The following is a 22,134-nucleotide window of genomic DNA, read 5'->3' on the forward strand; positions in this document are numbered from 1 at the left end:
AAATTAGCAGAATCTCGGCCAAGTTTCGTCCTCAACTACCCTTTATGTCTGTGCTAAAATTGCTTCTTCAATAGAAATCCCCGATCACACTTGTCATGGCGAGGTGGGTTCGTTTAGCACATGCGCAAAACATGTATTGCGGACTTCATCTCGCGCCGAACTGCGCACGCGTAAACCAGAGGCATTTTCGATATCTAGTTTTTTTTTTAACGAAAACCCCGAAATCGTTTTTAATTTAACAAATTAATGAGAGAAGTGAAACATTCTTCCTTAGTTGTTAATTTTCTCGAAATCTTAAGGCACAACCTAGATTCGAGCAAATGTCTTAGTAGTAGTAGAACATATTACTACTCCAACCTCATGAAAGTGACAAATTGACACGTTCATTTCGTCAAAAACAACTATCGAAGGCCTTTGATTTGACGGCGTGCACACGCGCAGTTCGGCGCAAGACGATCGTTATACCCCATGACCTTCTTTCTGCCCATGAGTTTAGCTAGCCAACGTTGCCATGGCGTGTTCATGGATTTCTATTGGAAAAGCAGTTTCTGCCCATCTTCATACTGTACTGTCTTTGCTACGGCTACTCCTCGACGATTGACATATACATATTGATTAACGGACAACAAATCATTGTCGTTTATGGGTGGGGTTAACAATAGCTAATGCAATTCTAGCCCCCCCATGTGGTGACGAAGTATTATTTCAAGCACCTGGTTGAAAATATTTGGTCGTGGTTTGGTGAATGGCGTTAGAAATTATAACTTCTCGGAGACTGGCATATCTGCATTATCGCACGTGCAAAAGGTAATGTAACTAGCTATTGGTTACGTTGGTGGTTAAACTGGTTTGAACGGTTAAAAATGTGCATCAAGTTGCGGAGATCAACCAGTGTATTGTCCGTTCAATTATTGCTTCAATCCGAGATGAAACGTACAGTGGGCGTGGCTCCCTATTTTCGTTTGGACTAGCTAACGAACATCGGCAGCAGCTAAATCAGGTGAGGCTGCACTCATTCACCACAAAAAAATCTGATGAGGATGACTAAAACTCCAGTGACCACAGCTCGAGCCCGAGGAGCAAGGGGGATATGAACCACAGTTGCTCAAACGCTTCGGAGGAGCCAGTGTGGTCGGCGAACGGGAAGACAGACTCCACAAAACATGCTGATTTCCCCTCACATTGCGAAACCGTACACGAAAATGTTCCACAACTGGTGGTCACGTGTGACTCGAGCAGAATTGAATTGGAGGCCATGAGGATTAGCGGGCTCTCGGTTGGATCTCATCCCGACGAGGAGTCGTTTTGTTCGGACAGTGGGTTCGGGAGCTCCCCCGCGTCTCTTCTCCTCAGAAAACTGTCAAACGCCTCATCGTCTGTGTTGTCACCAGCCTCGTCTTTTGAAGAAAATGAGGACGACCGCGGCTGTCCTGATGAGGTCCCTCGGGTGAGTGTTTGTGGTCATGATAATGATTATAATGCTCTATCAGCTGCCATATGATTGGACCAATCGGCATGAGTCTATGTAACGTTCTGCTCAGGAAGATGCATGTGTCATTAGAATATATCATACCAAAACATCTTTGATTGTATGATTAGAACTGGTTTTGGTTCAACAGTTCTGCTTAGTTTAGTCTGAACTGATGGAAATGAGGGCAAAGTGTGACTTCTGCAGTCCCAGTAAATTTCCATCTGTCATGATGCCTGTAAATCTTTTTTTTTTTTTTTTACTGCTGTGGAATCACCAGTGCTGGGTGGATCTGTAAACATTGACACAGAAACTGTGAACACTTGTATCCTAGGTGCCCACTCACCCTACCCCTCTCCTCATCCCTCTATACACAGACAGAGGCTCAAAGCCTGAGACTGTATAGGCTGAGCTGGGGATAGGATAGGTTTATCACAGAACAAGGAGCCACGGGCCTCCCGAGTGGACCAGTGTTCTAAGGCATTGCTAGAGGTGTCACTACAGACCCGGGTTCGACCCCAGGCTGTGTCGCAGCCTGCCGCGACCAGAGACCCATGAGGCGGCGCACAATTGACCCAGCATCGTCTAGGTTAGGGTAGGGTGGCCGGCCGAGATGTCCTTGTCCCATCTAGCGACTCCTTGTGGTGGGCCGGGCGAATGCATGTTGACTTTGGTCGCCAGTTGTACAGTGTTTCCTCCGACACATTGGTGCGGCTGGCTTCCGGGTTAAGCGAGCAGTGTCAAGAAGCAGTGCAGCGTTTTAGGGGACGCATGGCTCTCGGACCTTTGCCTCTCCCGAGGCTGTACAGGAGTTGCAGCGATGGGACAAGACTGTAACTACCAATTTGGTATCACAAAATTCGTGAGAAAAAGGGTTTTTAAAAAAAGAACAATGAGTCAGATATTTCACTGGATGTATAAGTGTGAAGCATCCGATTGGCGTTTCCACTCACTACTAAATATAGTGATGAGAGGAAGCCCAGTGGCGGCAGTGGGAGAAGATGGCATGAGATGGATTTTGGCTGACATTATTCTTTTTATCTCATTGATGAAACATTTGATCTCAGTTTTCTGTTCCCCAAGCTATAATCTGTTAAGAACAGAGTAAGCTTGTTGATTTTACCCATTGCCCCAAAAATTTAAAATGGCTTTGTTTAGAAGAAGCGCAAGGGCGAATTGAGTTACTGTTCACTTCAGAGTAGGCGCCAATAGGCTCTTGCTAGCTCGCGCTCGGCTCTGCCTTCCAACTTGCTTGTTCTGCCCACTGACTAATTTGTTCCTATTGGTAATGACAGGCTCTGTCTTGTTATAACACATCTTTGGTTTTGTCATGCTAGTAGGCCTTTTATGGCATTCGAGTATTAGACTATATGGATAATATTAGAGACTGGACAAAGATGGGACAGGCATTCTTTGAAATCTCATTGTATTTATATGGTAAACATGTAGTCTAGGCAACTAAGGTTTGAAGTACAATAAGGTTTGTTCAACTCAACTTGAGGTGTGGCCTCTCCTTGCCAGGGGGTTTTGTAATGTTTAGTTTCAGGTGTAGCTGCAGGCCACTGCATACATAGAGAACAGGTTGGGCAAGTATTTCCACAGATCCCCATCTGTACATATTTCCAGGGGACACATTTTAGAGTATTGTCAAACTACAGAGACTTAGAGCAGAAGAATAGAAACTCAATAAAAGAGAGACATGTTAGCACCTTTTTTTATTTACAAAAATGTAATAAAAAAATGAAAACGTTGATGTAAACAATGCCAGAGTGCTGCTGACAATTCCCTATGAAGTGACCTGCTGTAAAGAAGCAAAAAATAACAGCAAATTTAACAGATGGATTTTATTGGTTAGTGTTTAGGATAATGTTAATCCAAGTCTGTTGTGGTGTCAACATACTTGGATTCTCTTGAAAACCATGAGAAATAAACAGCACAACGCGGAAGCGTCAATTATCACTTAGCAACGGCCATGGCGGAAAAAGTGACGCTCTCAGAACATTCAGACAGAAACAGCGTTGGCCGGTCTGTCCTGTTTGTCTATCTGTGAATGACTCTGCACATACTCACTGGGCTACTTTAACGTGTGTTGTGGTCCAGAATTTTCTCAAGTTCATCACAGCTTTCAACAAAACAAGTCTAGCAGCCTGTAAATGATTGAATGTGTGCAGATGTTACACAAGATCCCAGCCCAACCCCTCTTACATGTCTTGGCTCAGTCTGGTGGCCAATGGTTGTTTCCATAGAGACACTCGGCCATAGGTCAAAGTTGTGTGATGGAGTTTGAGGTTGTCGCTCTCATGACAGTGTCTCTCAGTAAAGTCACAGGGGAGCAGGACAGACAGGAGTGAATGTAAGCCTGAGGAGTTGTACTGTACACTAAGGAATGAGGTGTAATTGCACGATTGATTGCTCTCCCCATGCAGAGTGTCACATGGAAGAAACCCAGAAGCACAGGGACCTCGTCTCCCCTCTCAGTGCCCCCCAAGAAGCCACAGCCCTGGGTGCAAGTAGTCGGACATGCAGGTTGGTTCTTTCTGTCTGACTTTTTCTTTAATTGATCAACTTTTTTAAACCATTATTTAACTAGGCAAGTCAGTTAAGAACAAATTCTTATTTTACAATGACGGCTTACCCCAGCCAAACCCTCCCCTAACCCGGATGACGCTGGGCCAGTTGTGCGCCGCTCTATGGGACTCTGGATCACGGCAGGTTGTGATACAGTCCGGGATCGAACCAGGCTCTTTAGAGACGCCTCTAGCACTGAGATGCAGTGCCTTAGATTGCTGCGCCACTCGGGAGCTGACTTCTGCCTTTTTGTATAGTTAAGTTAGTCTTTCTTGCTGGCTTACTGCTAATAAGAGATGGCTGTGTAGTACCAATGTGTTTTGAGAGTATAACATGCCTCCCCACCCCCCCCCTTGCCCCCTCTCGTGGCTGGTGGTCCAGGGAGTTTCCATGCAGGGGACTATGGGATGCTGCTGAAGCGCTACACTGAGGGAGAGCAAAAGTGCCTGCAGAGGCTAATGGAGGACTCTCTGAGACCCTTTGTGCCAGGCTACCATGGAGTGGTGCAGCGTGCCGAGCAGGACTACAACATGATGGACGACCTGCTCACACACTTCAACTCCCCTGCCATCATGGATTGCAAGATGGGCACCCGGTGAGTAAGTGTGATTTAGAGACACTGGGGGCTGGAAATATTTGCCCAAAAAACCAACTTATTTATGTAAGTTTTCAGACCCGTTGCTATGAGACTCGAAATTGAGCTCCGGTGCATCCTGTTTCCGTTGATCATCCTTGAGATGTTTCTTCAACTTGATTGGAGTCCACCTGTGGTAAATTCAGTTGATTGGACATGATTAGGAAAGACACACACACAGGTCCCACAGTTGTGCATGTCAGAGCAAAAACCGAGTCATGAGGTTGAAGGAATTGTCCGTAGAGCTCCGGATTGTGTCGGCACAAATCTGGAGAAAAGTACAAAAAAAATGTCTGCAGCATTTAAAGTCCCCAGGAACACAGTGGCCTCCATTCTTAAATTAAGGAAGTTTGGAACAGAGAAGGTCCTTGATCAGCCAGGTGACCAAGTACCCGATGGTCACTCTGACAGAGCTCCTCTGTGGAGATGGAGAACCTTCCAGAAGGACAACCATCTCTGCAACACTCCACCAATCAGGCCTTATGGTAGAGTGGCCAGACAAGCCACTCTTCAGTAACCTGACCAAGCTTGAGAGGATCTGCAGAGAAGAATGGGAGAAACTCCCCAAATACAGGTGTGCCAAGATTGTAGTGTCATACCCTAGAAGACTCTGCCGAAGATGCTTCAACAAAGTACTGAGTAAAGGGTCTGAATACTCATGTAAATGTGATATATATTTTTAATTTGTCTAAACCAGTATTTGCTTTGTTGTTATTGGGTATTGTGTGTAGATTGACTGAAGGGGGGGGGGCAATTTAATCAATTTTATAATAAGGCTGTAATGTAACAAAATGTGGAAAAAGTCAAGGTGTCTAAATACTTTCCGAATGCACTGTATAAACCAAAACATATGATATTTTTAGAACTATTGTTTGATTGCATTTTCATGCAGGTCTATAGGGAAGGTCTAATGTAATTTTTGGTAGTTAAAAGTTACACAAAATGCACATCAGGTCTCCCTCCCAAATGAGTTAATTTCAACTGGACACTAGAAAAGTCCAGAAACATCGGATTTGGAGATGTTTTCTTTTAATTCATTTTCTTAGTGTCTCATGTGAGCTGCACTGCAACTCAGTTTCCTGTATTGTAAAGTGCACCAGTGTATAGGCCCTTAGTTGACTATAAAATGTAGGCCACTAAAGTCATTTAAAGAGAAACAAGTTATTCATGTGTTTGATAACATTACAGAGTCTCTCAGGGGACCCACATGGGTCCCTGACCCCAAGTTTGGGAACCACTGCAATAACCTCTCTGCTTGCTTCCTCCCTCTGTGTATCTCCTTTGCCTCCTGCATTGCAGCGCAGCCTGCCATTGGCTTTCTCACTACTCTGTAAAGAAAAGTTATTTTGTGAGAATTTATAGTAGCCTTTAAAAAAAAAAAAGATTATAGCTAGCGTAATTTCTGTCAACTGCTCCTGCTGAGGTCAGGCTCCGTTTAACGTTAACTTGTAACTTCATCCTTCTAGCCAGCTAGTTGTACAGTGAGCTATCTGGCTAACAGTAGCCAGGGCACCGTTAGCTAGCCGTCAGACTGAAATATCAGCAACTATTTACCAATTGTACACCCATTCCTTGAAGTCAGGTTTTTTGTTTGTTTGGGGGATGTCTGTTGACACGGCAGGAGTCAAGGGACGTTAAAAGAATCACCTTCGACTGCTGCGCTACTCGGGAGGCTTAACGTGCTTGAGGCGTCACTACAGACCCGGATTCGCAACCAGGAGATGGCACACAATTGGCCCAGCGTTGTCCGGGTTAGGGGAGGGTTTGTCCGTTTTGGGATGTCCTTGTCACATCGCTTTCTGGCGACTCCTGTGGCGGGTCGGGCGCATGCACGCTGACCCAGTCGCAAGGTGTACGGTGTTTCCTCCAACACATTGGTGCGGCTGGCTTCCAGGTTTAGCGAGCAGTGTGTCAAGAAGCAGTGCGACGTGGCAGCGTCGTGTTTCTGGGGACGCATGGCTCTCGACCTTCGCCTCTCCCGAGTCCCATCGCTGCAACTTCTGTACGGACAAGACTGTAACTACCAATTGGGGAGGAAAAAATCAAATGTATTTAAAAAAAATCCTTATGTCTGGCATTTCGCAAGACCATTGTCAGCAGCGTCTCTCTCTGCCACTTGCCAGCGTTGGTCTGGCCAGAGGTAGTTTGTTTCACATCTCGGCTTGTACCTTGGGCATTGTTTGCCGTTGGGCAGAGTGGTAAATGAAATGCGCTGCTGACAAGGCACATGCAAGGGGAGCAGGTGACCATAACGAGCATACCTGAATTATGATTTCACTCGTTCGCAGAGGCAGGCGTGTCTAGAATATTAGCGTTCTGAGATTTGATCAACGCTGGGAACGCAATAATAATAAGTGGGTAAACTATAATTAACAGAATAAAAAGGTTAGTGAACACTTTCACAATTTTTTTTAAAAAGTGCGGAAATGGTGATTACATGCGTTGACCCTCCAGTACATCCCTGCTTGTGTTGAGTATGTATGTGATATTAAGCTGTCTGCTCTGTTAGGACATACTTGGAAGAGGAGCTGGCGAAGGCTCGGGAGCGGCCCCAGCCTCGTCAGGACATGTATGAGAAGATGGTGGACGTGGACCCAGAGGCCCCCACTACAGAGGAGCGAGCACTACAGGCAGTACTCAAGACCAGATACATGCAGTGGAGAGAGACCCTAAGCTCCACCACCACTCTGGGCTTCCGCATCGAGGGACTCAAGGCACAGACACGCACGCACAGACACACAAACACAGACACACAAACACAGGCAGTCTGGGGAAAGTGAACTGAGCAAGTTGAGCCTGCTCTGAGGTTGCCCAGGTGTAAAAATCCCCATTGTTTAAGTCACACGTGTCAAACACAAGGACACATTTCTATCAGGCAGCAAGCACTGCCAACTGTCTGTGTGCCAAATGGCAGCGCGTTGCCACACATGCCCCTCCTCTCAAACCCACACACATGAGCCAGCCAGTGTGCCGTTCATATCATTACTAATGACACTGACCGAATCTTCTACCAGCTAAATGTCATTGCTAAGTTTAATTTCCATGTGAATAAAGGATTCGCACGCTAGTATAAATTACTACTAAATGACGCACGCTAGTATAAATTACTACTAAATGACACACGCTAGTATAAATGACTACTAAAGGACACACGCTAGTATAAATGACTACTAAAGGACACACGCTAGTATAAATGACTACTAAAGGACACACGCTAGTATAAATGACTACTAAAGGACACACGCTAGTATAAATGACTACTAAAGGACACACGCTAGTATAAATGACTACTAAAGGACACACGCTAGTATAAAGGACTACTAAAGGACACACGCTAGTATAAAGGATAAAGGACTAGTATAAAGGACTACTAAAGGACGCTAGTATAAATGACTACTAAAGGACACACGCTAGTATAAATGACTACTAAAGGACACACGCTAGTATAAATGACTACTAAAGGACACACGCTAGTATAAATGACTACTAAAGGACACACGCTAGTATAAATGACTACTAAAGGACACACGCTAGTATAAATGACTACTAAAGGACACAAGCTAGTATAAATGACTTCTAAATGACACTAGGGCACACGCGAGTATTTAAGGAGTCATAAATTGTCATCTACTTTATGTAATTACAGCCTGAATTCAATGTGGCTTTCACTCGCCGTGGAGTGAAAGTGCACAGACATGCCACAGTCCCAGGTTTCTAAAGCTTAACAATGAACAACCAAAAGAACAAACCTACAACAAAACACCATTGCGAAGGAGAAACATGTAGGCCTATTACAGCAACATTTGAGCAGTAGCCTCTGCTGACTACTCAACTGTAACAAGTTGAGCAGTACACTGTCCGGAACCTTATTCGCTGTTAATAGCCAGCTACCTCCCGGTACTCAACCCTGCTCCTTAGACTGCTTTGCCCTATTTATATAGTCATTGAACACTGGTCACTTTTAATAATGTTTACATTTTTACCCACTTCATATTTATATACTGTATTCTAGTCATGGCTCATCCTATATAACTCCTTCTGTACACACCTTTACTATTCATATACTATCTCTACAGTGCCGTCAAAGTATAAATACCCCTTGACTTATAGCACATTTTGTTGTTACAGCCTGAATTCAAAATTGATTAAAATAAAATAGCACCCATCTACACACAATACTCAATAATGACAAAAGTGAAAATATGTTTTTTCAAATTTGATAAACCAAATACAGAAATATTTAATTTACATAAGTATTCACACTGCCTGAGTCAATGCATGTAAGAATCACCTTTGGCAGCGGTTACAGCTGTGAGTCTTTCTGGGCAAATCTCTTAAGTGCTTTGCACACCTGGACTGTACAATATTAGCCCATTTTTCCTTTAAAAAAATGCTTCCAGCTCTGTGAAGTTGCTTGTTGATCATTGCTAGACAGCCATTTTCAAGTTTTGCCATAGATTTTCAAGCAGATTTAAGTAAACTGTATCTAGGCCACGCAAACATTCAATGTTGTCTTGGTAAGCAACTTCAGTGTATATTTGGCCTTGTGTTTTAGGTTATTGTCCTGCTGAAAGGTGAAAATATCTTCAGACTGAACCAGGCTTTCCTCTAGGACTTTTCCTGTGCTTAGCTCTAATCCGTTTCTTTTTATCCTAAAAAAACACCCTAGTCCTTGCCGATGACTATCATACCCATAACACGATGCAGCCACCAACCATGTATGAAAATATGAAGTGGTACTCAGTGGTGTTGGATATTCCTCAAACATAATGGTTTGTATTCAGGACATAATGTTTATTTCAGTGCCTTTATTGCAAACAGGATGCATGTTTTGGAATATTTTATTATTCTGTACAAGATTCCTTTTAACTCTGTCGTTTAGGTTAGTATTCTGTTGATCTATCCTCTGTTTTCTCCTATCACAGCCTTTAAACTCTTAACTGTTTTTAATTCACCATTGGATTTGTGGTGAAATCCCTGAGTGGTTTCCTTCCTCTCGGGCAACTGACTTAGGAAGGACACCTGTATCTTTGTAGTGACTAGGTGTATTTATACACTATACAAAGTGTAATTAATAACTTCACCATGCTCAAAGGGATATTTAGTTATCTGCTTTTTCATTTTTACCCTTGGGTGTCCTTTGAGAAGGATTGGATTGGAAAACCTCCTTGGTCTTTGTGGTTGAATCTGTGTTAGAATTTCACTGCTAGATTGTGGGGTATTGTATGGTTGAAGGGGGAAACAATTATGTAATCAAAATTTAGAATAAGGCTGTAACATCAAAATGTGGAAAAACAGAAGGGGTCTGATACTTTCCACATTTTGTTGTCACTGGCCTACACGCAATACCCCATGTTGTCAAAGTGGACTTGTGTTTTTAGAAATAAATACAAATTAAAAGCTGGAATATCATGTATTCAACCCCTTTGTTATGGCAAGTCTAAATATGTTATGGAGAACAAATGTGCTTAACAAATCTCATAAGTTGCGTGGACTCACTCTGTGCAATATTACTGTTTAACATGATTTTTAAAAATAACTCATCTCTGTACCCCAAACATATCTGTAAGTTTCCCTCAGTCGAGCAGTGAATTTCAAACACTGTTTCAACCACAAAGACCAGTAAGATTTTCCAATGCCTCGCAAAGAAGGGAACCTATTGGTAGATGGGTAAAATAAAAAAGCAGACATTTGAATATCCTTTTGAGCATGGTGAAGTTATTAATTACACTTTGGATGGTGCATCAATATACCCAGTCACTACAAATATACAGGCGTCCTTCCTAACACGGTTCCCGGACAGAAAGGAAACCGCTCAGGGATTTCACCATGAGGCCAATGGTGACAGATTTCGAGTGTATGAGCAATACTCCATCACCTATTCTGCCTTCCTCTTGTGATGATTTAGTTGAACTTTAATAGCAAATTAAGGGCAACCATTGATGCCATATCCAAACGGAGAGGCCCTTGGATGAGTGAGGAAACTAATACATTGAAGAGCAATTGCAGAAAGGAAGAGATGAAGTGGAGAAAGGCAGAGATGAAGTGGAGAAAAGGCAAAATTGTCCGTTATGATATTCTGAGACAGCAACTTGGCATATATAACAGGAAAATTAGAAATGCCAGACGGGCTCATTTTCCTCACTTGATCACTAAATAATTAGAATAATATGAAAGTGCTTTTGTCGACCATTGGTCTGATAAATCCTACCCCTGCAAACCTATGTGAACTTTCCTCCACATTTGAATGTGATGAGTTTGCGGCATATTTCATAGATAAGAAACATTAGGCTGGGTATCAGTCAAACAAGACCTGATGAGGAGTTTGACCTGTGCCCTAGCCTACCACGCAAAGGCACTATGGATTTATTTTCCCTGGTTGACACAGACATGCTCAGGAAAAACATATCACAATTTAAACCTTTTACCTGCCTTCTCAATCTTATCCCCACCTTCAAAAGTGTTTAATTGCATATCTGAAGAAATGCAAGCTATTATTAATCACTCCCTGTTCACAGGCACTTTCCCCACTGCACTAAAAACAGCTATGGTGAAACCCCTTCTGAAGAAAATCTAGATTCTCCAGCCTTAATGTGGTAAATGATCTTAGAACACAGATGCCAAACAGCTCTCTGTCCTTGTACTCTTGAATTTAAGTTCTGCATTTGATACTGTTGACCACAATGTCCTTCTGGACACACTGGAGAGGTGGGTTGGCCTCACCGGCCCAGTTCTAAATTGGTTTGGGACCTATTTAACTGGTCAAGAGTTTTCTTTGTCACCAACATAACTCAGAAAATACATATCATGTGGCGTTCCACAAGGTTTGATTTTTGGCCCGGTACTGTTCAGTTTATATATGTTACTTCTTGACAGCGTTATCAGACAGCACAGCATTGATTTTCACTGCTACGCTGATACACAACTTTACAGTTCTGTGTCACCAGAGGATTTTAGCTCCACAGATAAATGATTAGACTGTATTATTAGTGATTTAAATACTTGGATGGTTCAAAACTTCCTACAGCTAAATCAAGACCAGGCCAAGGTATATATTGTTGGAGCCAAAGCACAGCGAGAATCTGTCCGCACATTTTAATTCACGGGCAATAAAGATAAAACCCCATGTAAAAAAAAAAGAAAAACCTAGGTGTGATAGAATTTACACGTTAGGAAAGTGACCAAAATAGCTTTTTACCACCTGAGGAATGTTGCAAAGGTGTGTCCGTTTCTCTCTCAGGCTGATACAGAGAGACTCATCCATGCTTTTATTACAAGAAGGCTTGACTACTGTAATGCTCTCCTGTCTGGTCTACCCAAGAAAGCCATTGGTCATCTCCAAAGCATACAGAATGCTGCAGCACTGGTCCCAAGACCAGACGGAGAGCACACATCACACTGGTTTTAAGGTCTCTGTACTGACTGCCTGTGAGTTTTAGAATTAATTTTAAGATTCTTCTATTGGTTTTTAAATCAATCCACGATTGGGCACCCCGATATGTCAGACAGGCTTTTAAGATATGTACCCAGTAGGTCCCTCGTCCTCCGGCACTGGCCTTTTAACTGTCCCAAAGCCTAGGACCAAGAGGCATGGAGAGGCAGCCTTTAGTTACTATGCCCCCAGCCTCTGGAATAGCTTGCCAGAGAACCTGAGGGGAGCTGAAACTGTGGACCTAGTTAAATGAGATCTTAAAACACACCTTTTCTGCTTTGTTTTTCCTTAGGGTGCTTTTAGTTGTTCAGTTTGTATTATTCTTGTTTTCTTATCCTCATGTTTGTTGTAGAGTAAATATTTCAGTGTATTTTCGTTGTTTTGTATTTTTTTTCCTGTGACGCACCTTGTGTTGCATTCCATGTCTGAAATGTGCTGTGTAAATAAAGCTTGATTTTATTTGACTTTAAAACAGTTTAATAGCTGTGATGGGAGAATTTAGGATGGATTAACAACATTTTAGTTACTCCACAGTACTAACCTAAATGACTGACAAGAAGGATGCCTGTACAGAATACAAATATACCAAAATCTTGTTTGCAGTAAGACACTAAAGTAAAAACTGCAAAAAATGTGGTAAGGAAATTATCTTTTTATGATAAAAATAAACTGAATAGAGCTAAGCACAGGAAAAATCCTAGAGGAAAACTTGGTTCAGTCTGCTTTCCACCAGCCACTGCGAGATGAATTTACCTTTCAGCAGGACAATAACCTAAAACACAAGGCCACGTGTTGCTTACCAAGATGCCATTGAATGTTCCTGAGTGGCCTAGTTACAGTTCTGACTTAAATCATCTTGGAAAATCTGCCAAGACATGAAAATGGCTGTCTAGCAATGATCAACAAACAACATGACAGAGCTTGGAGAATTTTAAAAGAATAGTGTGCAAATATTGCATAATCTAGGTGAGCAAAGCTCTTAGAGACCCCAGAAAGAGCCACGGCTGTAAACGGCTGTAAACCCTGCCAAAGGTGATTCTAACATGTATTGACTCAGGGGTGTGAATACTAATGTAAAGGAGATATTTCTGTATTTGATCATTAAATTGCAAAAATGTCTAAACATGTTTTCACTTTGTCATTATGGGGTGTTATGCGTAGATGGGTGAGAAAGAAATCTATATGAATCCGTTTTGAATTCCGTCTAACACAGCAAAATATGGATTAAGTCTAGGGGAAGGAATACTTTCTGAAGGCACTATAGAGATAATATGGACAGTATATTTATATAAAAGGTGTGCAGTAGTTTTTAGTGAGCCATGACTAGAATACAGTATATACATATAAAGTGGGTAAAATGGTATGTAAACATTTATTGAAGTGACCAGTGTTCAATGCCTATAGGGTATAGCCGTCTCTAAGGTGCAGGGTAAAGTACAGGGTGGTAGCAGGCTAGTAACAGTGACTAAGGTTCAGGGTACTGTACTGGGCGTAGGCCTGGCTAGTGGTCAATGTTTAACAGTTTAATCGCCTGGAGATAGAAGCTGTTTATCATTCTCTTGATCCCAACTTTGATGCACATGTAGTCTCCTCCTTCCTAGATGATAGTGGGGTGAACAGGCCGTGGCTCTGGTGGCTGAGGTCTTTTGATGATCTTCTTGGCCTTCATGTGACACTGGGTGTTGTAGATGTCCTGGAGGGCAGGCAGTGTGCTTTGATGATGCTTTGGGCTGACCGCACCACCCTCTGGAGAGCCCTGCGGTTGAGGACGGTGCCATTTGTATTTTTTTATTTAACTTGGCAAGACAGTTAGGAACAAATTCTTATTTACAATGACGGCCTACGCTGGGCCAATGTTGCGCCGCCCTATGGGACTCCCAATCATGGCCGGTAGTGATACAGCCTGGAATCGAACCAGGATGTCTGTAGTAACGCCTCAAGCACTGAGATGCAGTGCCTTAGACCGCTGCGCCACTCGGGAGCTCCAATTGCTGTACCAGGCTGTGATATGCTCTCACGGGTGCCTACCTTCACCACTTGGGGTCAGCTCCTCAGGAAGTCCCGGGCCCAGATTCACAAAACCTTCTTAAGAAGAAATGTCGTCTTAACTGAACATTTTTCCTAAGCTATAGTTTTATGAAAGAAGTTAAGCAAAGTTTCTATTCTTTAAAAAGGTTATTGGAAATGTTCTTGAACTATTTCTTATGTTTATCCTTAAGCAAGAAGTTACGAAATTAGGATCTTGAAAGTAAAGTTATTGGATTTGTTCTTTATTCCAATATAGCTAAACCCTTAAACTCAGGGCAGTGAGAGAATAAGATCATGAAAGCAATTGAATTGTTTAATTCACCCACAAACTTTGTCTGAAAGTTTCAGTATTGATTATTATAAACCCAAGAACATGTTTTAGAACAGTAATCTCAGTACAAATATGCTAAAATGATTGCCATTGCTAGCTAAGAAGATGGTTAAGAAAATATTTGAGAAGTTCATAAGAAAATCATTAAATCTTAGTTTAAGTGCAATTCATCAACAATATCCTATCTTTTTCCTAAGAAGCTTCTTAATTTTTTTTTTGCGTAAAAAGTGTTTTCTGTGAGTCTAGGCCCAGGACCCAGTTCCACAGGGATGGGTTCAGACCCAGGCCCCTGAGCTTAGTGATGAGTTTGGAGGGAACTATGGTGATGAAGGTTGAGCTGTAGTCAATGAACAGCATTATTACATAGGTATTTATATTGTCCAGGTGGGATAGGGCAGTGTGCTGTGCAGCGGCGATTGTGTCGTCCGTGGATCTGTTTAGGTGGTATCCTTAACTAGCCTCTTGAAGCACTTTGTGATGATAGAAGTGAGTGCTATGGGGTTACCTTCACCTTCTTTGGTACAGGAACAATGGTGGACATCTTGAAGCAAGTGGGTACTACAGAATGGGATATGGAGATTTTGAATATGTCTGTAAACACTCCAGCCAGCTGGACTGCACATGCTCTGAGGACGCGGCTTGAGATGCCGTCTGGGCTGGCAGTCTTGCGAGGGTTAAAATGCTTAAATGACTTACTCACGTCGGGCAAGGAGAACGAGAGCACACCATCCTCGTTAGTGGAGGGGGCCTGCGTTGGTGGCTCCATGTTTTCCTCGAAGCAGGCAAAGGTGTTTAGCTTATCCGGGAGCGCGGCGTCGGTGTCTGAGGTGGCTTGGCTTTCCCTTTATAATACATGATTGTCTGGAGTTCCTGCCACATTTCTCGTGTCGTTTTGCCTCTAGATGGAATGCTGCCGTCTGTCCAGGGTTGTTGGTTTGGATAAGTTGTAATCGTCACAGTGGCAACAACATCCTCTATGCACTTCCTGATGAACCCAGTGTATACGCCGATACTATTCTCAGAGGCGACCCGGGAAAATGTTCCGGTCCGCGTGATCAAAACAATCTTGAAGCGTGGCTTCCGATTGGTCAGACCAATGTTAAACAGTCCTTACCACGGGTGCTTCCTGATGGAAGTTTCTGCCTATAGGTGTGATGTGATTTTCCGAAGAGAGGGCGGGGGAGGGCCTTGTAGCTGTAGCAATGATCATGAGTTTGTGAGTATAGCCCAGGAGATGTTGACAGAATTTCGGTAGCATTTTCCTCAGATTTCCTTTGTTAAAGTCCCCATCTGCAATACATGCAGCCTCAGGATATGCGGTTTCCAGACCTAAATGTCATTCCCTGAGGATGTGTAGCCTAAAGACCGGTTTATATAAAGTTACCTGTTTGGGCTCGAATGTCTAATCCAGTTGGCACATAGTCCAGTGCAGTTCCTTGAGAGCCGTCGTGGTGTCTGCTTGGGGGGGGAATATACACGACAGGGATGATGACCAAAGAAAATGATCTCTGGAGGTAATGCGGTCGGCATTTGATGGTGAGATATTACAGATTGGGAGAACAAAAGGACTTGAGTCCCTGTACGTTACCACAATGCTATTGGTCTTTCTCACTCATGATTCATTCATGATTATCCGTAATCATGGTAGCATCCACATTAGTGTTGGTGTTCAGAAACATATTATATTCTTATTTACAATAAAATTAACTCCAAAATGTCACAATACATTATTTACCATTAATTTCTAGAGTCACAATCTTGATATAGTCATTGTGTGCTAGGAATATGTGGCCAAAATATTAAACTTTTGACTACTATAATATACATTTAAGTGAATTTGTCCAAATACTTATGACAAATTCAAAATGCATTCATTTCTAAATGGTAAAACGTATATGAAAATGCCCTCAAATAAAAAGTGACAATCTGTAATATCGCCTCATATGAAACATTTGAAACAGCATCCAAAATGCTGTAGTATAGAGCTAAATTAAGCGTTTTCGCTGCACTTTTCAAATACATATGTAGGGGAGTGTATCACAGAAGTTTGACCTGCTGTACTAGAAGTGTAACCTTTGTTCAACGTGAGCCACTGTCTTATTGCTCTCCAGTGTGAGTCACTGTGTTATTGCTCTCCAGTGTGAGTCACTGTCTTATTGCTCTCCAGCATGAGCCACTGTCTTATTGCTCTCCAGCGTGAGCCTATGTCTTATTGCTCTCCAGCGTGAGCCACTGTCTTATTGCTCTCCAGCGTGAGTCACTGTCTTATTGCTCTCCAGCGTGAGCCACTGTCTTATTGCTCTCCAGTGTGAGTCACTGTGTTATTGCTCTCCAGCGTGAGTCACTGTGTTATTGCTCTCCAGCGTGAGTCACTGTGTTATTGCTCTCCAGTGTGAGTCAGTCTTATTGCTCTCCAGCGTGAGCCACTGTCTTATTGCTCTCCAGCGTGAGCCACTGTCTTATTGCTCTCCAGTGTGAGCCACTGTCTTATTGCTCTCCAGCGTGAGTCACTGTATTATTGCTCTCCAGTGTGAGTCACTTTGTTATTGCTCTCCAGCGTGAGCCACTGTCTTATTGCTCTCCAGTGTGAGCCACTGTCTTATTGCTCTCCAGCGTGAGCCACTGTCTTATTGCTCTCCAGTGTGAGCCACTGTCTTATTGCTCTCCAGCGTGAGTCACTGTCTTATTGCTCTCCAGCGTGAGTCACTGTCTTATTGCTCTCCAGCGTGAGCCACTGTCTTATTGCTCTCCAGTGTGAGCCACTGTCTTATTGCTCTCCAACGTGAGTCATTGTCTTATTGCTCTCCAGCGTGAGCTGCGCATCCGTCTTGAAAATGGAACCAGAGTTTAGTTATATGTTCGGGCAGCGCAGGTATTTTAGGATTTTATGGCGCTGACCTGCTCACTTCCAGGTTTCATTGAAATGAATAAAAGCATCTCATGCGCTGCAAAAGGTGCAGGTCCAATGTTAGCAAGCCAGTAAAACTGTTTGCATGTGAACAACTATTTTCACATCTTGTGACTATAATCTTCGGCATCCCAAAAATACTCCGGACTTCCCCATTGGGCAAGTGCCTTTCAGATGTAAATGTCCCTGAGGATGTGTAGCCAAAAGACTTGTGTATATAAAGTTACCCGTTTGTGCTCGCATGTCTAAACCATTGTTAAATCCTTGTGTAGAAGGCTGATGGTGTGTGCAACACAGACTTTAAAAGGACCAAGAGCAGAGAAGAGGTGATGCAGGCACTGCAGGACTTTGTGGGTTGCAACACCCTCATTCTGGTGAGTGTTTCTCTTTCTCTTAAAGCTGAAATTTGCTTATGGTGAAGCAGAGCCACTGTTCGCCCCGGGCGTCTATTTGTTTTTTTGTTAATTAAACAGAAGAGCAGAGCATCCAGCATTGTGATCAAAAATATTTGCAGTACCTTCTCTGTTCTATTGCGCATATAATGATGTGCAGTGATGTCAACGGGGGGGAAAAGTGTTTGTTGTTTGGAGTAACTTATTTTTTTGTAATATCGCAAATGGGACGTGGCAGTTTTACCAAGTATATATTCCAGCTTTAATCTTACCCCCTTTTACCTTTGTCTTCCTCTCTCAGGATTATAGATCTCTTTCTCTTCTCTTTCAGAAGGGATATCTGAGACGAATGAAGGATCTTCGACTGGTGTTGGAGACATCCATCTTCTTCAGAACACACGAGGTAAGCCATTTTCCACTGCTTTCATGGTATAATGCATGCTTTGCATGTCTTGATGCTGGTCTCTGAATGGCGAGGTGCACACTAACATCTGTTTCTCTCTACAGGTGGTGGGCAGCTCCCTACTATTTGTGCATGACAGTACAGGGAAGACAGGAGTATGGATGATTGATTTTGGGAGGACTGTCTCCCTGCCGCCGCCTCTCACCCTGGACCACCGCACCCCCTGGATAGAGGGCAACCGAGAGGATGGGTACCTGTGGGGGCTGGATAACCTCATTGATGTCCTGACCGATATGCTGCATCTCACCTGAACCTCACTCTTGAATGATTGACACAGGACCTCGTCCCAACCAAAACACCCTTTCCCACATGAACCAAATCCGAATGGCCATTTCAACTTTTACCTGAGAGGGTTGACAAACGAGAGACTGTTCACATATTGGACTCGGATTCTATGTTGGGCTTTAGGGGGTACTGGACTACCGTCTGTGGCTATAATGAAGGCAATGGGAGAGGAACAGAGGTGTATGTGGTGGACAAAGGAAAATAATAGCACTAGTTCCTCAGAAGAATTATACTACAGCAATGCAAAATGAAACACTGCCCTTTTATCATCTTCCTCATAATCCCTCCCCCAAACAAATTCTGCCATTTTGTTCTATTACAATTGTACTTAATACTCATTAGCTCTAAGTGTTTCTTACTCCAGGTTTGAGGGCTGTAGGAACTAAACAATTAATGTTGATACTATACTATTATACATAATGGAGTGGCCCTTAATAGAGGACTCGTAAAACCTCTGCGAACTGTGTTAATGAACACTGCCTTCAAGTTTGTTTATTAGTCATATACTCATGATATACAGTGCATTCGGGAAGTATGCAGGCCCCTTGACCTTTTTCCACGTTCTGTTACATTCCAGCCTTATTCTAAAATGGATTCAATATTTTTTTCCCTCAAATCTACACACAATACCCTCTAATGACAAAGCAAAAGCAGGTTTTTAGAATTATTTGCAAATGTATAAAAATTCAAACTTATATCACATTTACATGAGTATTCAGACCCTTTACTCAGTACTTTGAAGTACCTTTGGCAGCGATTACAGCCTCGAGTCTTCTTGGGTATGACTCTACAAGCTTGGCACACCTGTATTTAGGGAGTTTCTCCCATCCTTCTCTGCAGATCATCTCAAGCGCTGTCAGGTTGGATGGAGAGCATCGCTGCACAGCTATTTTCAGGTCTCTCCAGAGATCAATTGGGTTCAAGTCCGGGCTCTGGCTGGTCCACTCAAGGACATTCAGAGACTTTTCCCAAAGCCACTCCTGCGTTGTCTTGGCTGTGTGTTTCGGTCGTTGTCCTGAACCTTCGCTCCCAGTCTGTGGTCCTGGGCGCTCTAGAGCAGGTTTTCATCAAGGATCTCTCTGTACTTTGCTCTGTTAATCTTTCCCTCAATCCTGACTCGTCTCCCAGTCCCTGCCGCTGAAAAACATCCCCACAGCATGATGCTGCCACCACCATGCTTCACCTTCGGGATGGTGCCAGGTTTCCTCCAGACGTGACACTTGGCATTCAGGCCAATGAGTTCAATCTTGGTTTCATCAGACCGGAGAATCTTGTTTCTCATGGTCTGAGAGTCCTTTAGGTGCCTTTTGGCAAACTCTAAGTGGGCTATCGTGTGCCTTTTACTGAGGAGTGGCTTCGGTCAGGCCACTACCATAAAGACCTGATTGGTTGAGTGCTGCGGAGATGGTTGTCCTTCCGGAAGGTTCTCCCATCTCCACAGAGGAACTCTTGGACTCTGTCAGAGTGACCATTGGGTTCTTGGGCACTTCCCTGACAATTCCTTCGACCTCATGGCTTGGTTTTTGCTCCGACATGCACTGTCAACTGCGGGACCTTATAAAAACAGGTGTGTGCCTTTCCAAATAATTTCCAATCTATTGAATTTACCACAGGTGGACTTCAATCAAGTTGTAGAAACATCTCAAGGATGATCAATGGAAACAGGATGTACCTGAGCTCTATTTCGAGTCTCCTAGCAAAGGGTCAGAATACTTATGTAAATAAGGTATTTATTTTTTATAATTTAATTTTGAATAATGCTGTAATGGAACAAAATGTGTAAAAAGGAAAGGGTTCTGAATACTTTATGAATGCACCGTACATAGTGCAACGAAATACTTACTTGCAGGTTCAGCTCACGACAATAGAAATGAAGTGAATCATTTTTTGGGGGGCCATAAATATAATTCAAGGCGGCACTCGGACAAATTGTGAATGTACATGTGCCAGGGAATTGTGCAATAATAAATAGACATTGTGCAGTAATATAAATAGGTGTGCATGTGTGTGTGAGTCCATGTGTGGTAGGGTGCAGGGAGTCTGTTGTTCCGGCAGTCAGTCCCGGTTCAACAGTTAAGTAGTCTGTTGGCTTGTGGGTAAAAACTGTCTCTGAGATGGTGGTCCGGGAACAGACAGTAACGGAGTGAATAGTCCATGGCTGGGCTGAACGGGGTTCTTGTCCTGTATGGAGGGGAGCACGGTTCCAGTGATGTACTGGGCAGTCTTCACCACCCTCTGAAGGGCCTTGCGGTCGTGAATGGAGCAGTTTCTGTACCAAGCCGGGATGCAGCCGGTCAGGATGCTGTCGATGTTGCTGCGGTAGAATTAGGAGAGGACCCGGGGGAGCGTGCCGATTTTCTTCAGCCACCTGAGAAATTAGAGACGCAGTTGCACCTTCTTGACCAGGGCTGTGGTGTTGTCTGTCACTGTGAGGTTCTCTGATGTGGACGCAGAGGAACCTGAAGCTGCTGACTCCACTGCAGTGTTGTTGAATCCCTGCTTCCTGACGTCGGAAATCAACTCCTTTGTTTTGCACCACACATTTATCCCCTTCTTTGAGAGAGAAACAGCCTAGTTATCCTGTAAGAATGTGTGACTTTAGAGGGCAATGTAGGACCCAAATAACATGCTTCCAGGCATAGAGCCTAGTGGGGTATCCTGCAGGCTGAAACAATGACAGCATTTGTGAATCTTAAATATCCAAAATATAATCCGACAAGCGGAGTTCTTCACTTTCACAAAGTGCTCTGCACAAATACTTTTCTATTGATGAGACTGTTATGCCCCCCCCCACCTTTGCTATACAGTACAACTAAGATATGAAGGCAAAGGCCAAATGCAGTTCATCAAATTGGCAGATTGAGATGTCCTGGAACTGAGTTGAACAACTGTGATATTTTGAGCAATGTCTGCAACTGGTTTCTTAGACCAGGCTACCTAAATGGAAGCCATTAAAATGTGGACCAACTCTTGTCTTGCGGTAATTGCTGTCCTGTGTTATTTGTCAGGCTCACACCAGTTTCAGTCAGCTGCTATGACAAATGCATACTGAAGAGGTTGCTGTACAAAAATAATTTTGTTTGTAACTGGTTCTAAATGAAAAATAATGCTAGTTAACTTTGGTAAGAGATGAGGGCATTGCTGCCGCTGAAGCCGGACAGGATGTCGCCCCACGCTTTAGCAAAACACTTGGCCAAGCACAGCCTAATTTTCCTCAGCATGTTGTCACAGCAGTCCCAGATCTCCACGTTCCTCCCAGGGCCAGACCTTGATCAACAGCTTTCCCCCTCAGTTCCACTCCTTCACCCAGCCGCACACTGAAGACGTCAGCAAGCATGTCGGCTCAGCAGCTCGGAGCTCATTGGCTGGGCGTCAAACTTATTTGGCAGGCTGCCTATGTCCCAGCTCCATGTCTACACGTAGCCTGTGGCATTACCTGTGTAGCAGTAGCGTTGCAGCCAGTCTGTTGATACAGTGCAGCATAGCCCGGCTGCAGCCAGTCTGTTGATACAGTGCAGCATAGCCCGGCTGCAGCCAGTCTGTTGATACAGTGCAGCCAGTCTGTTGATACAGTGCAGCCGGCTGCAGCCAGTCTGTTGATACAGTGCAGCATAGCCCGGCTGCA

At 43.5% G+C, this 22,134-nt stretch overlaps 1 protein-coding gene across 2 annotated transcripts; it reads left to right on the forward strand.

Moving 5' to 3' along the window:
• The first annotated feature begins 685 nt into the window (after positions 1–685).
• On the forward strand, positions 686–21,477 carry itpkca (inositol-trisphosphate 3-kinase Ca). Of its 2 annotated transcripts, none has more exons than XM_029670840.2 (7): positions 686–1,447; positions 3,895–3,994; positions 4,418–4,631; positions 7,180–7,384; positions 17,642–17,743; positions 18,063–18,164; positions 18,269–21,477. In XM_029670840.2, the coding sequence occupies exons 1-7, from the start codon at positions 1,091–1,093 to the stop codon at positions 18,473–18,475; spliced, it is 1,287 nt and encodes a 428-aa protein (XP_029526700.2). In that variant the 5' UTR covers positions 686–1,090; the 3' UTR covers positions 18,476–21,477. The 2 variants fall into 2 exon arrangements, with proteins under 2 accessions (XP_029526700.2, XP_029526701.2); XM_029670841.2 differs by having other exon boundaries at positions 689–1,447; positions 18,093–18,164.
• Positions 21,478–22,134: the final 657 nt, after the last annotated feature.

Source organism: Oncorhynchus nerka, linkage group LG10, assembly GCF_034236695.1.
Source record: "Oncorhynchus nerka isolate Pitt River linkage group LG10, Oner_Uvic_2.0, whole genome shotgun sequence".
In the NCBI taxonomy this organism is placed as follows: Eukaryota; Metazoa; Chordata; class Actinopteri; order Salmoniformes; family Salmonidae; genus Oncorhynchus; species Oncorhynchus nerka.